This window comes from Lactuca saligna, chromosome 9, assembly GCF_052625555.1.
Source record: "Lactuca saligna cultivar CGN05327 chromosome 9, ASM5262555v1, whole genome shotgun sequence".
In the NCBI taxonomy this organism is placed as follows: domain Eukaryota; kingdom Viridiplantae; phylum Streptophyta; class Magnoliopsida; order Asterales; family Asteraceae; genus Lactuca; species Lactuca saligna.
In genome coordinates this window covers 77,901,718-77,923,281 of record NC_136425.1, presented here as the reverse complement: position 1 = coordinate 77,923,281, position 21,564 = coordinate 77,901,718, and the positions used below count along the sequence as shown (strand labels likewise).

At 30.9% G+C, this 21,564-nt stretch overlaps 1 protein-coding gene across 1 annotated transcript; it reads right to left on the bottom strand.

Moving 5' to 3' along the window:
• Positions 1–1,067: 1,067 nt before the first annotated feature.
• LOC145015346 (sulfate transporter 4.1, chloroplastic-like) lies at positions 1,068–5,604 on the bottom strand. The gene is made up of 16 exons (XM_078973810.1): positions 5,233–5,604; positions 4,628–4,676; positions 4,322–4,520; positions 3,995–4,229; positions 3,802–3,909; positions 3,530–3,637; positions 3,376–3,441; positions 3,222–3,282; positions 2,954–3,081; positions 2,810–2,851; positions 2,571–2,687; positions 2,378–2,429; positions 2,122–2,260; positions 1,940–2,028; positions 1,771–1,847; positions 1,068–1,671 (listed from the first exon to the last, which is right to left on the bottom strand). Exons 1-16 carry the CDS (start codon positions 5,563–5,565, stop codon positions 1,348–1,350), a joined length of 2,127 nt encoding a protein of 708 aa, XP_078829936.1. The 5' UTR covers positions 5,566–5,604; the 3' UTR covers positions 1,068–1,347.
• Positions 5,605–21,564: the final 15,960 nt, after the last annotated feature.

The window sequence follows — 21,564 nt, the reverse complement described above, 5'->3', positions numbered from 1 at the left end:
TGCATTCATAAAAAACGTATAGATATAAAGATTGAAAGTAAAAATATATTACATTTTAACAGGAGTAATCTAAATGAAATTTTCAATAGACTAAAATACGAACGCGTGGATATAAAGATCGTTAAAATCTAAGATTGTATGAAGAAGTTATGACGCTCAGAACACATGGCCTAAGCAACCAAGTAGTCGAGATCGCGATGGACATAAGCATCAAAAGCCCCAAACTCCTCATTAATGAATGTCTCACATGAGATACTGTGAGAAAAACCTAAAAAAAAAAAAAAAAAATCATAAGTATCAAATGAGTACAAAAACAAAAATGACTTATTTTACAACAAAAAAATATATTAACGGCTAAATATGTACAAAAATCTTAAGGACTAAAGGTGTACAAAGTGAGAAATATATTACCCTATTAAGTCATTTTTACCGGCTAACCTGGAGTAGCCGATCATAAGGACTAAATGTGTGCAGTTTAACAAGTTGAATGGGTAAATATGAACGAAAAAAAAAAAAAAAAAAAAAACTCAGCAACCAAATATATACAAATAAAAAATATTACATTTTTAAGTCATTTTCACTCATTTTAATAATATGGTTTCTATTTAATGTAATTCTTTTTGTAATTAAAATAATGGACAAAAGAAATTTGATGTATCCATTGAATCTGACATGCCCGTTTTGACATGTTATCCAACCATTTCCCTGATAAACCGGTGATTTTGACAAACGGATAATTGGTTAGATTCAATTTCATTAAAACCCGCAGTTTTTTCTTGTGTCGATGGTCATATATAAGATATAACCATGCAAACTATAAGTAGTAAAGGAAATCTGTGAGATGTGTATTCATATACATACATACTAGAAGCCAAAAAAGAAATCATTGTTAAAGAGCATAGATACGTTTACGGTATTTTAATTTTTTCATACAAGACAAAAGGCTAAGCAATCAACATCGTTACAAAATTTCATTTCTTATCTTAGAATTCCTTCAACAAGAAGTTTTACATGTACCCATCTACAACCTTAAACAATCAACATTGTAAAAAAATCACTACCAGTCATATCTAGACGTTCACGAATGTGATTTCATCAAAATTATTGTTTCATTACAAGGACAGATTGCGAATATACACAAAAATACTGGACTGAAACTGTAAACATTCACAGCTAGGAACACAAATAAAAGCACACACAACACAAAAACTTACACAAAACCTAGAAAGAATCGTTTGGCTCAAAAGAATATATGGTTCGACTTGAATACAAATGAATAGTAATAATGATATGATCTTAGATATAGATATACAGACATGTATATGTATATGCAAAGATATTATATAATCAGTGAGATTTTCTTGATAAGAGTGGTTCCAATCGAGGGTCGGGATCATTAGATATTATGATCTCTTTTTCACCCGATTCCATTTCAGATGTTGACAAATCTTCCTTTCGTTTCTCGCTTAATCTTTCTAAAAACCTTGAACGTTTTTCGGGGGATAATTCGGGTATTTTAGGTGGTGCATTGTTTGAATTCGGGACATTTTGGAGGCAAACTTGAACAGCATCATGCACTCTCACAAAACACCACTCTTTACCTATTTGCTCTATCAATCCTGATTTCGATAGTGTCAAAAGTACTTCCTTGTTTGGGTTTGCAATAGCTATCTGCATCATCAAATCACATAAATTACATTTATACCCAAAAAAAATTAATTCTCATAATATAAATGAAAAAAATGTATATATATATATATACTTGTTTACCTGAATATCTCTTGAATTGTATTCCTGATACAACTCTTTTAGTGCTTGAACTGCACTTGAATCCACATAAGTAACAGCTGAAAAATAATAATAATAATAATAAACATGAAATTATGAATACTTTATGAAATGTTAATATATGTTTTTTTAATAAATGTATTATACTTACGTGCCATTTCGAGTATTACAAAATATATTCTTTCAACTTCGGGCCCACGTTTACAAGATTGATCAACCTCAAGTTCATACTTCCGGAGCCTGAAATTATATATAATAAATATTTAACACAATCTGTTTTAAGTTTTTTTCTAAGGTGATGTTAATATTAAATTATTGATTTTTAATTTTCACCTGTCTTTTATGTAGCTTGTATTTGCAAAATATATAGGTGCATCAATTCGAACAATTACAATCCCATTATATGTATATGCTTCTGGATATTGTTGAATGTTCCTATACACAGTTGTCCCAGGAAGTCGCCCTAAAACAGCTGCAATCATAAAAATTATTTTTTTTTATTATTAATTATTATCAAAATTTGAAAAGCAAAAATAATTAAATAGCATATAAGATATAACAGCCTGTAAAATATATATATCAAGCTTACCAATATGTGGATTTGCAGATTCTTGGATCACAAAAGCAAGAGAAAAACCAACCTATGTTTTTTGCACAACATTAAAAACATCAAAATATATATATATATATATATATATATATATATATATATATATATATATATATATATATATATATATATATCAAAGTAGTAATATTTTTATAAAATTTAATATGCTTACCCCAACAAGGACACCAATTTCAATCCCAAGGAACAATGTTGTTGTACCAGTAACAACCCAAAGAAAAAAATCTTTTTTATCTATCTTCCATAAAAATATAGCTTCCTCATAATCCACCTTTGACAAAAACAACAATCAAGTATTAGGATTTAAATAAATTAATCTCAATAGCTGTTAAGCTTATAGAGGAATAGGATTATAATAACAAATGATTTATAGGGTAGAAAATATAAACTGACCAGTCCAATTACAGCAGATACTACAATAGCAGCAAGAGCACACTGCAAAAGTGAACAAATAAACAAAAAAAGGAGAATTAAATTAAAATTATTTAACAATTTTAATGACATATGTTAAAAGTTAAAACCATGGTGAAAGCATACCTCAGGTATATATTCAAATAATGGTGTCAAGAATAACAGGGCACCTAACATGATACAGCCCATGATGATTCCTGATAAACCAGTTTTTGCTCCACTTTCATGGTTCACTGCTGACCTTGAGAAGGAACCTATACAACATATTCAGTAGGAGAAAATTGTTTCTTTTAAAAAAAAATGTAAATGAAAAAATAAAAGCTTATGAAGTGTAAAACGAAACAGTTGAGTATACATTCTACAAGGTAATTTATGTGATAACTGATAATCTCACCTGTTGATGGATATGCTGAGAAAAAGGACCCACAAATATTGGCCACACCAAGCCCAAATAACTGTTTAAAAAATATATATAATGTTTATATATAATTAATTAATAAACTATAATTATATAACGATGAATTGTTTTTTTCATCTATGAAGCACACCTCTTGATTGGAGTCAAGTTCATATCCATTCTTTGCTGCTAGAGCTTTAGCAATCCCCACAGATTCCTAAATTTAAGACATCTAATCATTAAAAAAAAAATAACAGTTAATAATAATAATAATAATATATAATTTTAGAGAAATAAAATGTTACCAGTATAGCAACACCAGTAATGAGAATAGCAGTTGGGATTAAGGACTTGAAATGGCTAAACTCTTTAGGGAGAGAAAATGGTGGAAGACCTTGAGGTATATCTCCCACCTGAAATATACTTTTTTATTAAAAATCATGTGGTAATGTATAAAACTTTTGAGCTATAATCATAATAAGAAGTTAAGAAACAAATATATGAAAACTATCATTGATTTGTTTCAGAAGCTCAATTCCAGAACACTTCAGAAAGAGCTTCCTCTGATTATTCTCACCAAAGAAATGGAAGAGGGATGAAATATTTTCACAAAGGCTGTACCCAGAACAACAGCAGTGAGGGGCCCACCCGCTCTTAGAAACCGTAAATTCTTCCTTGTTTTCCCCTAATTTTAAAAACCATTTAAAATAATTAAAAGATTCATATAAAAAAATGGAATGAATGTAAGTTAAATGGAAGAAAATGTTTACCAAATGCTTCATGATCAAAAGAATTGCTAGAATAGAAGACCCCATGATAAAAGGAGGCCATGAGAAGTTATCTGCTCCTTCTATTATACTCTTGACAACTGGAATTATTTGGCTACTTCTTGACACATCATACCCTAGGAAATATTTTGCTTGTGATAAACCAATAACAAAAGCTGAAGCAGTTGTAAATCCGGATATTACAGCATGACTGATGAAGCGTATAAGCCATCCTAGCCTACAATGATTAAAGAAAGTAGAAAAAAAAGAGTTCAAGATTCAAGATTGATATTAAAACTAAAAGAGTTGATGTAAAGAACAAAGGTATACCTCAAGAGCCCCATTGTGCATTCTAGAATCCCAACCATGAGTGATAACAATATTGCAAGTTCTGTATATACTTCAGGAGATGAATCAAAAGTGCTTAAGACATTAGAGACCAGCATAGAAACCAATGCTACTGGACCAACAGCAAGCTGGCGAGATGATCCAAATATGGCATACACAAATACAGGAACGAATCCAGTATCTGAAATGAAGATTGAAGATTTGAAGGATAAGGCTATGAAGCTATAAAATGATGATAAATGAGGGGAAAAGATTAGTTATAATGTAAGGATTAGATGTTTCAGTTACAAAGTCCATATATTGGTTCAAGTCCAGCTAGCTTTGCATATGACATAGACTGCAAAATAAACAGAATACAGAGATAAGTATAAGATCCGGTTGTTGTTTATAGAATACAGAAATCACAATATGTAATGTAACTGTTTTGACTTTTGAATTGGTATCTACCTCATACAATTGAGACAAAGCTCGTAATCTATTCACTAGAAGAGATGAATAGAGTCGATAGACCAACATTGATAAACCCTAAAGTCTAAATTCTAAATGTAGTAGATCTGAATGTGACAGATTTCGTTCATAGGTTAATGATAGATGTAATTTGGTTCTTCAGATGAAAGATTTGCTTAAACTAGGTATATCTGTTCATAGGAGTCGATGTGAAATCTGACGTGGTTATTTAATTTTCACGAGATTGAAGTAATGAATTCGTCATTGGATACTATCCGGCCAAACAACAACCAACAAATGCATCACAATCAAATATAAACAAAATGCCAATTCAAGTTTTCTAGTCAAACACGAGAACAGAAATCAGCAGCTGGAAGAAGAAGAAGAAGAAAAATCAATCTATCTGTTTCGGTTTTGTACATCAGTAACTTCAATTCCGTTTGTACCTGAGGAACAAGCATGACACCAACGGTGACACCAGCGATAACGTCAGGCTGGAGATACTCACGCCAATTATAAGTACGAATCCACCTGGAGCAAGGGAGGAAGAAATCAATCCAATCAACAGTCTTCATCCGCTTCACTTTCGTTCTCCATCTCGAAAACGGTGTCGTCGAAGACGACGACGTAGGCGTTGTATCTGCGGCGGTGTATGGGTGCTGGAATGGTATGACTTTAACAGGACGAGGCGGTGCCGGAGTCGGAGTCGCAGTCCTGGCCATGGACGAGGCCGATCCGACGATGTCAGAAAGACTGGAGGATGCGTATGTTATCTCCATGCGCACCCAAATAACACGTATTATTATGAGAGTGGTGGCTCCGCTTTTAAATGGGTGGCGCCTCCGCTAGCCGCCGATTACCACGAAATTTTACCATTTTAAGTCGATTTTAGTTTATAAAGTTAGTTACTTCAACGATTTGTAGGTCCAACTAATCATACGATTAATTTGAAATTGTTTTAGTAAAAGTAAAATAGATTATTTACTAATATTAGACCGAACGGTATACTTTGCACGAGATGGTCCGTGGTCTAGGTGGCCACGAACCACGGTCGTGCACACCACCCCGGTGGTTCGTGGTGGGTCGTGATCGTGGCCTTCCGTGCCCCGGACAACGGCCCAAAACGACCAATGATATTCTACGATCCAAAAATTCGACCGTTTCTTTTATGTGTAGCCGTTGAACGGCTAGATTTGTAAAAAAAAAAACAAACAAACAATTTATTTACCTATAAATATCATATTTTTACTCCTTATTTTTTATACCATTCTTTTCTTTCTCTATACACAAACTACACACTACATCTTCACAACTAAAAATCATGGATCTCAACCAAAATACACCTCCAAACTACCGAAATCGCAAACCCGATAACGCTTTTGCATTAGATACAACACCTCGACAATTCTCGAATATGGAGTCACCTCAAGGCGGTTTTATCAATCTACTTCAAAGTGGTTCCCCTATCCAACAAACACCACTTTTCCAACAACAATATCAACCTTTTCCGGCTTTCCAACAACAACAAATGCAACAACAATACCAACAATTTCAACAATTCCAACAACTACAACAACTCCAACAACAATCGTCACAACAACAACAACCACCACTTTCGCCGGATTTTGTTTCGGAAACGCAACCTTCACCACCACCTCAACCAAAAAGGAAAAAAGGAAAAAAAACGGCCCGACCCACTACCACCCAGGAAAGGGTCCCATGGACAAAAGAAGAAGAAGAAAAGTTAGCGGAGGCATGGGTGGCGGCTTCCGAAGATCCAATTGTAGGAGATAGCCAGACTTACGGAAGTTTTTGGGAAAAAGTCTGAGCCATTTTTTACGAGTTAATGGAAAGTCAAACTCGAAATGCCGATCAAATTACATCGAAATGGCGAGATATTCGACTTAAATGCATCGATTTTGGAGGAATCTACAATAATCTCCTAAACATACACAAAAGCGGCTCGAACGATTTTGATGTTTTCAAGGCAGCCATGGACCAATATGAAAAAACAACGCCTACACGCAAGCTTTTCCGTATATGAAACTGTGGCTAAAATTGAAAGACACCCCAAAATGGAAAGAGCAAATGGAAGGAAGTTCCCAATCTTCCGGTTCAAAGCATTCGAGAAACCCCGATGGAACTTCTCAACAATCGGACGGCCGAACACACATCGACATCAACGACGATCCGATAGATCTTGAAAACGACCAACCTCTTCGTCGGCCCGTTGGAAGAAATAAAGCAAAAAAAGCAGCGTCAACATCTTCGAATTCTAGTGTTATGGATATATTCGGCGATAAATTTGATCGATATGTGCAACTTCAAGAAACGAAGGCCGAGATGATGACTCGGATGGAACAAAAAATGATCGAAGCACAAACATCATTTCAAGAGGCACAAGAGACACTCCAAACAAAAATCGATATGGAAATCTTGAAAATGAAAGCGAACGACCTTGAGGGCGAAGACTTGGAACTTTTCCAAGCAGTGAAAGAGTCGGTTCGAGCCCGACGTAGGCGTAGGGGGTAGTTTATTTTATGTATGGTTGGAATTTTTAGTTTTTTTTAATGTTTTTTTTTAATTTTTTTTAAATTTTTTTTTAAATTTAACCAATGTAATTTTTATTTTGATTGTTATTTTTATTTTATTTTTTAATTTCAATTAATTTAGTTTTTATTTAATGTAATTTGGTATTTTAATTTAATGGAAAAACTAGTATTAAAAATGTTTTTAATGTACTTTTGAATTAAATTTAAATAAAAAAATGAGGTGGAGTGGTGTGTTTAGTGGTAAGTATCCCATGTTAGTGGTAGTGGAATGTGGTGCTGATGTGGCACCCACCATATATATGATATGTGATGGGTATAACGAATGGCCTTAGTAAACTAAAGGGCAATTTTTAATTATTTTACTTTTTTACTTATTAAGTTGTTTCACAATTTAACATATCTTTGCATTTTAAAAGATAAAATAATTAAAAACAAACTAAAAGGTACAATTTATTTGCTTAATGTCAAAGGAAGAAAAAATAGTATTTAAAGTCCAATCGAATCCTTATTTTAATAAATAAATATGTTTATTATTTTATTATTAAGAATCATATTATTAGAACTTCTTATTTAGTATTGTATGTTATATATTACGCTACTTGTCAGTGTATTAATTATCAATTTTAAATTTTATATATTTCACTTTAATTACATTAAATTATTAATTGATTCTTCATTTTAAATTTTAAAATTTTTCATTCTAATTATATTAAATTAATAACATTAAATTAAAAAAATTAAATTAATACAGATTATAAGGTTTTATAACTTCACGTATTTATTTAAATCAATGATTATAATTTTATATAACTAAAAAATACCTCTTAAGTAATAATTTATTTAAAATAATTGATTAATAATTTTGATTTTTTAATATGAAAGTTTAATTAATTTTATAACCGTGCTTCCGACAAGTTATAAATACATATGGAACAAGTATTTATGAACTTTTATTTAATATTGTATTGATTTATAACAATATACTTATTTCTATAATCCAAATGAGACACGTTAAGCTATGTTTTAAATCTAAAAAAATAATATTTTAATAGATTTTTTCGTATTAAAATTATGTGCTCGTTTATTTGTATTACAATCTTCCGTCTTATAAAACTCTAACAAGTTATACTAATGTTTACAAATAAAAACAATTTTAAAATATATAAAAACCATAGTTTCCTTGTACAAAATAAAAGTATAATACAACAATGTTTCAATAAAAAAAAATACAATAATACACCTGTAAGTAAGAATGCATTGTTGTGATTTACTAATATCTTTTACGTATCTATATTCAAATAAAAAAGTAGTTTTATTTATCTTTTGATATATATCACTTTATTAGACTTTCTAATTAATACAAATTTTATTTTATTTTTTGTCATGTGTCACCTTATTATATAAACTAATTAATACTTATCATTTGTCAACCTTTTTATTCTTCATTTCAAATTTCAAATTTTAAATATTCCACTCTATTTATATAAAATTAATAACATTAAAATTAAATTAATACAAAGTGATATAATTTCACAAATTTATTCTTAATTAATAATTTGTTTAAAATAATTGATTAATAACTTTAAATTTTTACTATAAAAATTTAATTAATTTTATACTCGTGGTTTCCACATGTTATAAACTAGTAGGTTAATGAAAAGAATTAAGTTCACTTTCGTTGGATATTATTGATTATTGAATATTTATTTCGGATCATATAATTCTTCAATAACAAAAGGTCAATCTGATTTAAATATACGTGACAAACGTGTTCTTAATTAAAGGTTAGATACCATAATTACAAAAAAATATAGAAAACGTGTCGGCGGGACATGAATGTCGTGCCAAGATCTAAAGGTGTATCAAGACTTTATTGTGCACCAAGTTCATTCTATAGTATCTAACCTCTACTATTTTTTCTTTTACAGTTTCGAATTCAAAATAATTTATGAAAAAATAACCAATACTCTATTTATTTTTGGAAAAAACAACACAATGATATTAGTAGGTTATACATGTTATTATAATGCTTATGTATTTTTAAATATCTTTAAAATCCTCTAATCTAATAAATAAGAGCATTTTTGTCACGTGGCAATAGCTAAGCATTCTCCCATCTAATTTTTCCGTTCAAATCATCTATGTAAAATTCCTGCTATGCCCTTGTGTAATCAATCCTACTCAAATGTCTTTAATTCTTTTGCAATCCCTAATTATCAACACAAAAAATTGAATATAATGGCAAAACATCAGGAATAAAATCATATCCAAATTTAATTTAAATTGCCTAATACAACGATTTTCACTTATATTATTTACTCTGATCTGATCTTCACTTCCAGTCGATCACCAATTCTTGAAGGTTAATCGATTTATCCCCACAAAAAATATTGAAGCTCTTCCCATCGATTTAAAGTTCAATATCAAACTCTATCTTCTTCCCTTATTATAAGATGAATTCAAATAAATTATTTGAACAAGACATGTGTCGTAAAGTCTGAAATTATGCATGTTTGTTGTTGTTTGTGTGCGTCTGTGTGTGCATCCGGTTGATTATTTCATAGTGACATACTTTTTTATAATGGTTAATTAAAAAAACAAAATTTAAATGTGATGTTCTAATGAATAACATATCATTTGAATGTGATCGACCATGCTTTATTCTACTTTAGGGGGAGGTAGTGAGGGGATGGAGTAGATAATGTTGAAGGGGTTTGTGTAGATAAACGTAGATAGAGGCGGGGTGTTTTGATTGTAGATTGATATGTCTAAAAGTAAATGATACGAGGGCTATGATTGGTGAGGTCGAACTTCATTTTCTTCATCTCTTAGTTGAACTTCATATCTTATTGTATATTTCAATTAGTGAGTATGTACAAACTTTATGTCTCTATGTATTTGAGAATATTTTCTGTATTTGGTCGATAATTAAATAATTATATCAAATCATAGGTGAATCTCCAAGTTATTCTCTCCGTTTATCCATTCAAAGAACAAAACATGTGTGAAGAGAGCGAGTAAGATTTTAATGCCAAAGTGAATGCCTGAGTTTTTGATTAATGAATACATTATTTTATTATCAATATTATTTTAAACTGTCAACCATGTATTACACAGGTTATAACCTACTTTAAATGATATAACAAAATCAATATACAAACATACACGTTTGTGGATTTAGAAAAGGAATATTTGATGGGTTATCGAGTTGAATATGAACATGGTATTTATTTTACTACTGGTGTAAGTGTTATATAATCATGCCAGTCATGTCATATGATCGAAGCATTTGTTACATGCTTGAATAATTTTTTATAAGAAATATATTTTATACCAGTGAATTGTCATTCGTTTAGATGATATAATTAGAATCTAATCTAATAAATGAAAATCAATGTTCTCATTGAATTTGACACATGTCATTTTCTAAGAGTTTTTAAATTATTTCTTTTTCACTTATCATTTTCTTAAATTTTTCATTTTTCTTAAATTTAAAATTCATATTTTAATGAAATTTATATATGTAAAGTAGATCATTCTATTAAATTTTATAATAAATGTTCTACAATCTTTATTACTTACTTTATTTATTATATTATTTGAATTTATGTAAAAATTATTACTTTAAAAAATATGTAATGCTTATAATTTTATACTAGACGTGTGCTCGTGCAAAGCGGCGACGACAAATCGTGTTTGGAAGATGATTTATTTATTTCAATAAATAGTTTTATTGCGGCTATCGGATTAAACCATAAAAAACTTTAAGTATAACCAAGTTACAATATTGATAATTTTTTTTGTTTTTACAATCCTCAAACATTGAAAAATCCATTTATGTGTCGCTTCTTTGTTAATTGCAATTAATCAATCATTCATAATGTTAACTTCTAATTATTGTAACATCTTAACTTGTTTCACAACTTTGATCGGTTTGTTGGGTTGTAAATTCAATCCGTTTTTTTTTCAATCTATTCTAAGTTGTTTTTTGTAGTCTTGAAACCATTTTAATTTATAAATTTAACGCAAATGTTTATCTATTTATTTGTTTATTATAGCATTTTACTTTTATTTTTTAACAATGTATTTTTCAATTTTTTTATCATTACCACTCCGGAAAATTCTATGGTATGAAGAAAACCATCGAAACATATCTCACACGTATTTAAGATTTTCAACCTACTAAATATACAAACCATGGTTGTCAAAATCGCGATCTTGATCGTACGATCCTACGATCCTAGGTATGAAAAACGATCCGGATCGTAAAAGGATCGTATTTGGGGTAGGATTGCAGGTAGGATCGTAAGATCGTAGGTAGGATCGTAAGATCATAAGTAGGATCATAGAATCAAGATCCGATTCGATCCTACATTCCCTTGATTTTTTTATTATTATTATTTTTTTTTGCAAATGAATTTTTTTACCACTTTATGTCTTTTATCATTTACCAATCTACCATTTATCATTTTTTATTGTGACTTATGACTAATATTTTGAAGTTTTTATAACTTTTGAACGAAAAATTAAATGTGAGAAATATTTTTCATGATTACATATTATAAATTAAAAATATATTTTATTTTGTGGGATCTTAGGATCTCGATCCCGATCTTGCAAACCAAAAAATGATCCTAGGTAGGATCCCGATCTTGACAACTTTGATACAAACATCATGATATAATGGTTATAGATTTGATACCAATTAAGATTTTCAACCTATTAAATATACAAATGTAATATCTGTATTGAATGGTAAACATAAGTTGATTGTACATGATGTAGTAGGTTTGATACCTCTTAATTTCAAGAAATGTCTAAGATGCTTTATATAATAGTAAAGATTAAACTTTTTTTTTATAAATCTGTGTAATACATGAGTCTCACACCTAGTATATAATATATCTTGGTAATTTTTGAACAAAGTTTCAATATGATTTAGCCATAATCATGGCGGAAGTTGAATTACTATACTGATGGCAAAAAAATCCGAAAATAATGAAAGAATTGTGGGATAAAAATGAGATTTGAAGAATAATTGACCATCAAAGGTCAATGCACGATTGTTATATAGGAATTCAAACCACCTCGACAGAATCGAAATCTCATAAACACCACCCTAATGTAATCCTTATCACGACCCTAATCCTAATATAGTTTATTATATAAGGCATACATACTAAAAGTTTTTTCAAAACTTTTTTATTTAAAAAAAATATATTATGGGAGCTTTTATAATAAAGCTTGTAAATTTACATACTCTTGGTATAAACTTTCTCAATGATTCTGCCCAACAACCCCAAAACCGATTTTAAAATATGCCAACCTCCAATAGAATGATGTGCTTAGTAAGTTTATGGAATGTGGGATTATTTGCAATTTTGACTGTAGCATCATTATCAAAGAACATCAAAGTAGGGGCATTATGGGAAATATTGAAATCTTTCATCAATTGCTTCAACCATATCAATTCACAAGAAGTGGAAGCCATGGCCATGTACTCTGCTTTTGTAGAAGAACGAGAAATTATGGGTTGTTTCTTAGATCATCATAAGATTAATGAATCTCCTAAGAACACACAAAACCCAATGGACCTTATCGTGTCTAAAATCGACCCCGATCCTTCAGAGTAAAATATTCTTCATTACTTTGATCTATTACATATCATATCTATATATACGCCAAGAATGTACCAGAAACTATCGTTACTCTATATTACAAAACTCCCCTTGTATTGTAAAATTACTAAACCGCCCTTCTCGTTCTCTAATAGTTTTTGAAAGACAAAACTGTAAATTTGGTCCTTGTGGTTTGCAAAAAACTTTGGATGGGATCCAAAAAGTTTCCAGTTTGCATAGAAGGTCCAAAATCAAAGTTTTTCTGGATTTTTGGTCCAAAAAAATTTGAAATTACCGATTTACCCTTTTAATTTCTATTTTGTATTTTCTTTTCTTATTTAATTTGATAATTTATGAAATAATAATAAAAAAACAAAAAAGATAAACACCCACTCCACCCCTACCGGTACTCTCTCTCTCTCTCTCTCTCTCTCTCTCTCTCTCTTTCTCTCTCCAAAACCCATCTTCATCATTCTTATTTTTAGAAAAACTAAATATCACCATTACTATCTGAACAATATGAAGATCTAGGAACCATAAGAAGATGAAGAAATCAGAGGAAAGATGAAGATGAAGATCTTGTGTTCATCTCATAGCTAATACACAAATTCCAAAATTCAAGGGTTAGAAATTGATTTCTTGCCTTCAAACACGAACAGGCACATGCATTCCAGAAATCGAGAAACCTTTCAAATTCTCACAAAATTTCATCTGTTTCTTCGATCTCTCTTCCAATAGGATCAAAAATTTCATCTGGAAGAGCAATAGATGATAAAAAAAAAAAATCATAAGCACCCATCTTGGGTTTACTCTAGGATTAAGCAACATGAAGGAACTCATATACATTTGTGTCTGTATCTCTGTGTGGGATAAAGATAACAAGAAGACGAATGTTGGGATTAAGAAAGGGCTAACACCACTCCCACATCATTGCTCCTCAATTACTAACCAAATCGATTTCCTAAACTTGATCTTCATTTGGATCGATCATCAGGTGGTTGAGCAAAGGGGATGTCATCGGTGGAGGCAAGGAACATGAATCTGAAACTCAAACTCAAAACATATCTATTTAAGTTGGTATATGTAAATTAGTGGAATTAGGAACTCATGAATGTGAAAGCGATAAGTCATTCTAAGATCTGGGTTTATTCCACCATTGTAGGAACTCATACAGAGGGTCGATGATGGTTTCATTGGGGTTGTTGGCGGAGAAATCATGGAGATTGGGTTTCTATTTATGGCCTCAGGTGTTGTGAAGGATGCGGTCGAATGTAGCTTGATCTGTGGGTGATTCTAAAATGTCGATTGGGTGGTTGAGGATGATGATTTATAGATGACGGTGGTTGTGAAGAAGATGAGATTGAGAAGAAGATCTGAGTATTGTGTTGGGAGAAAATTTGTATGCGTGTGTGTGTGTGTGAGAGAGAGAGAGAGAGAGAGAAAAGAAGTGATATTATTTTTTATTTTTTAAAATAAAAAAGTATTAAAATACATACAAAAAATACAAAAAAGAAATTAAAAGGGAAAAACCATCATTTCAGGTGTTCCAAGGACCAAAACCACAGAAAAATTTTGATTTTGGACCTTACATGCAAGTCGAAAACTTTTTGGACCCTATCCAAAGTTTTTTACAAACCACAAGGACCAAATTTGCAGTTTTGTCTTTTTGAAAAGTTATGGTCAAACATGAAGCAAAATAAAAGTAATGAAGAATATTGGTTGAATTATCTACATGTTTCTCGTAACAAATGTCCAAGAATCAAAACATCATCTGTATAAAGTACATGCGAAATAAACATACCCTCCAATCTAACATTCTCCCCGATAAATAGCCCAACTATTTATATATCCTCCATGGCAATACGTAATCATTCCATCACCAAAATAAACAAAAAAAAGGTGATATAGGATCTAGCCCCTCTTTAATTTGAATTTCATTGTAGGACTACCATTCAACAAAACTTAGGTTTTCCCAGATTAAATAGAAGTTGAGATTTACAATTGAATCCACCACCTTTGCAAGAAAGTTGACTAGGACCTTCGTAGTAATCTTATATTGAAGACCAATTAGACTTATAGACCAAAAATCTTTAATAAGCACGAAATCATTCACTCTAGGTAATGAAGTGATGAAGCAACCATTAACAATAATACTTCTTTCACCGAACACTTTAACAAAAGTAACCATCTTAAAAAAAAAAATCACAATAGTTTTTAACGAAAGAGAAAATAAAACCATCACGACCCATTAATTTATCACCACCTTAAACATAACCCTACGATTAATTAAACCATATGCATGTACAAGCTAAACCCATTTCAAACATTCTTATTCTAATTCCCTCTACGAGTTTTTTGAAAAATGAGGCAGTTTTGAAGAAGCTTTGTAGAAATGGGGTTCCTGGCCACTAAATCAATACCTCGCCACTAAATCAATAGGTAAATGAAAAGAACCCTCATAAACTTACAAGATTGGTCCTTTGTCTTTTAAAATATATTAAAATTTTATCCTTTTATATTTTTTCTACATTTATCATATATATATATATATATATATATATATATATATATATATATATATATATATATATATATATATATATATATATATATATAGTCTTATCTATCTTAAATATATTATTATATTTTATAGATAGCATTTAATTATTCTTACGACACAAACGATCTCATTTATATTCTAAAATTTTGTAATATTAAATATTATTTTAATTATACAAATACAATTAACATGTAAATATTGTTAGGATCATATAAATAATATTTATATATAAATTGTCCAATCAAATAGTTTAACATGTAAAAGCTAACATTTTATTCAAAACAAAAATGTAACTCTTAAAATAAAGTTGTATGAATTGTAATATCTAAATTTTTTAGTTGAATTTATTTTACTTTTTAATGCTATAAATTTGATCTTACGAGCTAAGGTTCTTCATCATTCTTTCAAATTTGTTTCTACTCAATTACACATTTCTCAGTTCTTTCATGCTTCCATATGATTCACATAATTAGTTCTTTCATATATTTAACATAAGGTATGTATAGTTTCTAAATATTTTGCATCTATTTTGTGTGAAACTCTCTCTCTGTGTATATATATATATATATATATATATATATATATATATATATATATATATCATCTGTTATCATACGATTTGTCTTGCAGTTACATTTATGGTTCTAAATCATCCATTTATGATTAGTATCTATTGGGGTGGTAATGTTGAATATGATAATGTAATCATCAAGGGAGACGAATGAACTGTGTCTGCTTCAGACATTATTAGGCAAAAAATACAGTACGAGCAATTTCAAGATTTGGTTTATGCACTAGTTGGAGTCGAAAAATCTTCATATAAGTTGAATATGTCATTATGTTACCAATATTGTGGGAGATCTAATATTGCACCACTTATAAATGATTCAACCTTAGATATGTTGTATTATTTAGCAGAGACTAATGGAAATTATTGGGGTCAAATTTGTGTTGAATTTAATGAAATAGTGGCACCTACAAATACTAGTTTGGTAGATCTCATTCGTAATTTTGAAGTACCATTTCCTTTGCCGAGCGATGATAGATTTAAGCCAAATAATGAGTTTGGATTTGATGATCCTAACTCAAAATCCAATAGTGAGTCATTAAGCTATATTAAGGAAGACTCTGATGATGTGAGTGACAATCCAATTGTAGACTTTATGAATGATGTTGGAAATATAGGAGATGATGTCATAGAAAATTTAGAGACAACAATACAATTTTGGGTTTGTACCACTTCCTATTGTGAACAATACAATTTTGGGTTTGTACCACTTCCTATGATGTCGGAAATATAGGGGACAACCCTCTTTCTATTGTGAACAATGTGTACACTACTACGACGTACAGACAACAATACAATTTTAGGTTTGTACCACTTCCTCATGTTGATTACTGGTTGGATTCAAACTGGACGATTGAAGCATAATACTCAAAACTTTCCGTTCATCGAGGACGAAGGCGTGCAAACCGAATTCATAATGTCGATATGGTCCATCCAATATCATACTTCCAACTACTCACAAGCGACCAATCCTCAGCGAGCTTTGGATCGTCCTTTGATAGTTGTTTAATTATCTTAGTCAAAACCGATTCTTGTCCTTTTCTTTTCTCTTAATGCGCTAGACATTTGGAAAATTTTAGAATGGTCAAATATTATAGCATTTGCAATCAATCCTATATCTGAAGCGTATGGGACACGATGCATAATGTCTTACATAGAGATTTGATACTTTATTAATCTTCTGCCATAATTTTTTATGTGTCACGTTCTCACAATTCGAACTATGAAGAGGAATATCGTAATCATAATTGAAATTTAAGAACGCACTATGTATCGTTGACTAAATTTATTAACATTCCACAACCTAATCCTTTAGATTTGAAATGAAGCATAATATTCTCTTCCTTAATTATAGCAAAACAACTTTTCAATCCTTACGACTTTGTAAAGTATAACTCTTGTTTTTCTATAATTAATATTGCTAACTTGCAATATTTTCCATAATAATCATACAAGCACAACATTTATGCTCCCACTATCATGATGATTATTATCATATAATCATAACACTTATGCTCCCACTAGCTTTGACATGTATTCAGAAACCATCTTAACTTCCAGAAAAACAATACCTATTGAATTTCTTAAGTTCATGTTTCTAATACCTAATGCCTTGATAATCTGTTATCTAAGCTTATACACCTTTGCCTTAGATAGCTCATATGTGTGTCTAAACAATTCAGACTAATTGTCAAATCTCACAATTCGAATAATGGAAAGGGATATCGTAACCATAATCGAATTCGAGAATCCAATTTTCACAATCACTATCTTCTTAAAATTTCTCTTAGTGAAAGCATTTCCTCACAGTAATTTTCATGAAGGATGGAATCTTATGACACTTAGATTTTAATAGTGTATGTGTTCCTTGTTGGATTAGTGTCTAAGCCAGTAACCATATTTGGTAAATATTTGACCCGATTGTGCATGGTCCTTTTGGGTTGCCTTCACCAAGGCAACTTGAATGGAGAAATAATAGAGAAAGAGGTTATTATGATTTATTAATATGTTATAAGAATAATATATTAAAGGAGAAATCATATTTGTTTAATTAATATTGGTCAATAATTAATTAGGAATTAATTTTGTGATCAAGTGTAATTAATTAAACTAGAGGGGCTGAATTGTAATTATATGATAGTTGCAAAATAGGGTAAGGATTATCCTAGAATATGGGTGGACAAAATCTAAAGTATATGTATCCTTGAAATCGTCCAAAGATATGGGCTTTCAAGGCTTATCTTGTTGTTACTTGTTGGGCAAGCAACTAGATAAGGATAAGGACTGAAACCCTAATCTATACACCTATATAAAGACCCCTAAGGCTCATGAATTCGTCCATGCCTTCCCAAGGGTTCCTAGGGACAAAATTCTATACCTCTTCTCTCTTTCTCTCTCTCTCTCTCTCTATTACCTCTCCATTTGCTCTTGGTGTTTGTGAGCCGTTAGAGGCACTACACTTGTGGTGCTTGCTTTCAAGACTTAGGGTTTGAAGATTTAAGTTGTTATTACAATATAACAACAAGAGGTATGTGTTCTAAACTTCTTGGTTAATTTTGAAAATAGCAATCATCTTTAGGGTTTTATTATGTGTTCATAATGTTGTGTATCTAATAGTGAAAACATAGATCCAATGCTAGGGTTGCATGTACACATAGGATTGTTTGTATAAAACTCAATAGTGGTATCAAAGCCTTTGGTTAACTTGTTTTCAATTAGTTTATTCAATTGTATGAACTTGACATTTTAGGGTTTATTGCCAATAAACCCTAGGAGGCTAGGGTTTTTCGAGATTAGGGTTTGTAAACCCTAATTTGGAAGAGTTTGAATAAGATCTTCAAATCCTTTCCTTAAACCCTTAAATTTCGAAATGTAGGGTTTGTCTTAATCCCTTGATTTTTGAAATTAGCCTCCTCCCCAAGATAAGATCCTAAATTTTAGGGATTTGGATTATCCCATATCTTGTAATTATCCTCTAATTGTTATATATGGTAATTATAGATTTTGCATTATCCTAACCATAATTTCGAAATCTAGAGAGATAATTAAGGGATTAGGATATCTTAAATGTATAAATGGTAATTATCTTCATGATTTAGATAATCCCTTATGATTTAATAATTAAATTAATAGCCTAATTCAAGATAATTATTAAATCAAGAGTTTTAATATTTAAAATTTTAATTTACATGTCATAAATTCGAAAATTTTAAGAGAAATTAAAACTAAATTATTTTGAAAAGTTTCAAAACTTGCTTTCAAGTTTTGGAATTTAAATTTTGATTAATAGTTTAATTTTGATGCATATTTAAATTCTAAACCCTAATGTTTTGAAATGTTTCAAAACTTGCCCTCAAGTTTTGGAATTTAAAAGTTGATTAAAAGTTTAATTTAGGAATGTTAAATTCTAAAACCCTAGTATTGTTTTGAAAAAGTTTAAATCACACCCTTATGGTTTTATTAATTAATTAAGGTGTATAATTAAAAGAAGTTTAATAAATCCATAAAAGTTTTGGTTTACAATTAAAAGTATAATTGTTATATTTGACCACCTAACATTTTAAAAGTGTAAAATACACCCTATACTATATATAACATTAAAAGTCTAACATTATATATATGTATGAGTAAAAGTCAGTCTTACCGTTAGTAGGCCTCATTCACGAAGCTGGTCTATAAGGAGTGTTTAAGGAAATTGCCTATAAAATGGCGATTGAATGGGTATCCACTCTTACCCACCGCACTCTTGACTAGTGGAGGGTCGTTAGCCGAACGGGTAGGATAGGACGAAACCTTCCATTATACGTATAATGAAATACAAAAGTAACTAAATGTTTTACAAATACCCAATCTTAGTTACTTATGCAAAAGTGAATTGATGCAATTCCATGAAATTACACTTTGTGCCCTTGCGAAGACGTTAGTGGAGCGTGTGTGGTTTACCGGCACACTAAATGGTTCTAAGCAAAGGTAGCAAAGGGTGACTCAATGTTTGTCATAGTTCGGTGGAGCGTGTGTGGTTTACTGGCACATCGAATAGGTGACTGTAACATGTGAGGGCACCATGTAAGTTTGCATGGTTATTCACACCCGCTTTGTGATCCTCGGCATCCCAGTCACAAACAAGAGGGGCATATCGAGATTTAAACATGCCATTGAAAGTTCAATGAATCTCAAAGGATCTAGGAGTTTTCATAGATTTAAAACTTAAATTTCTTTTTCGTTTTTCGTGGTGGAAATTAGTGAATTGTCATTCACTCACCTTCAAATATTCTGCAATTAGGGTTACGACATCCCTCTCCTGAGTTGTGGAATATTGTGTTGGGTCCTAGCCTTAGTATTTCATTTGGGTGATTTACTAAGGACTCAATCAATCAACTAACTTGAATTTGTTTCTCCCGTTTTGTAGATGTCAAAGTTCGACAACTATGGTCTTCCCAAATCCCGTGGAACAAGTATTCCACATGAAGATGGTATTCCATGATTCGACCGAGGAACAAGAAATCATGATTCACTTCCTCCACCTCCTCCAATTGTTCTCCCTAACCCACAAGATCAAAGAATTAAAAGGTTCAATATCACTAAGGCCCTATTGGAAATGAAACATGAAGATGGTAAATCCGTGTGTGCCCACATTCTAGGAATGAAATCACACATTGATAGGTTGATTATGTTGGGTGTGTCATTTCCCGATGAGTTGGCTGTGAACTGGGTTCTGCAGTCACTCCCTGAATCATATAATGAGTTCAAAAGAAAGTATTATATGATGGATCATGACGATAACCTCATTGACCTAACTTACATGCCCATTGCTGCTGAATCAGAAATGATTTGGCGAAGCAATGGAGCGTATTTGTTGGGAAAGTCAACCGACCATGCTTCCGAGGACGTTCTAAGAGAAGCGACCTACGTTTGCTGCCAAGAGAAAGGGCGTTGGATAGAAGTCTGCCCCAAGAGCCTGAAGATTCCAAAGATAGGAGAGTCAAAGAGTATGGCTGTGCTTTAGGTAAAAAAATCCACTATCTAACTCCATTAAATTCCTATTCGTTGATTCTTAATACATGATGTGATAAGATTGCATTTGAATGTTTTGCAGGATCGGTGAAAAGAAAGGAAGCTTGATGAAAGAGCAAGATGAGTCTAATCACAAAGAAATGGATCTCAATCGCATGGACTTGAAGATTAGATTTTGAGCTTATATATTTATGATAGAATTGTTAGGAATATTCGACTACATAGTTTTCAATGGATTTTGCATTGTAAGGACAAATGTTTTCCACTGCTTTTATAAATAAAATAAATTTTGTTTGACTTATTTATTTATTTGTTCATTTCCTTGCAATGAAATCGTTATGAAAATTGATGTTTACATATTTCTACAATGAATGGATATGATTCTTATTTATGGAAATGTCGAGAATTTACCAAATATGGAGAGTTTCTCATCGCCCAAATTTCAATTGGACAGAAATTTGGAATCA

What these genes read in the sequence shown, in the direction of transcription:
- LOC145015346 (XM_078973810.1), bottom strand. Translation starts at nt 5,565, where the DNA reads ATGGAGATAACATACGCATCCTCCAGTCTTTCTGACATCGTCGGATCG. An exon ending in AACTTGACTCCAATCAAGAG is followed by an intron (nt 3,283 to 3,375) that starts GTGTGCTTCATA and finishes TTTTTTAAACAG; the next exon opens with TTATTTGGGCTTGGTGTGGC. An exon ending in TATTTGAATATATACCTGAG is followed by an intron (nt 2,852 to 2,953) that starts GTATGCTTTCAC and finishes TCACTTTTGCAG; the next exon opens with TGTGCTCTTGCTGCTATTGT.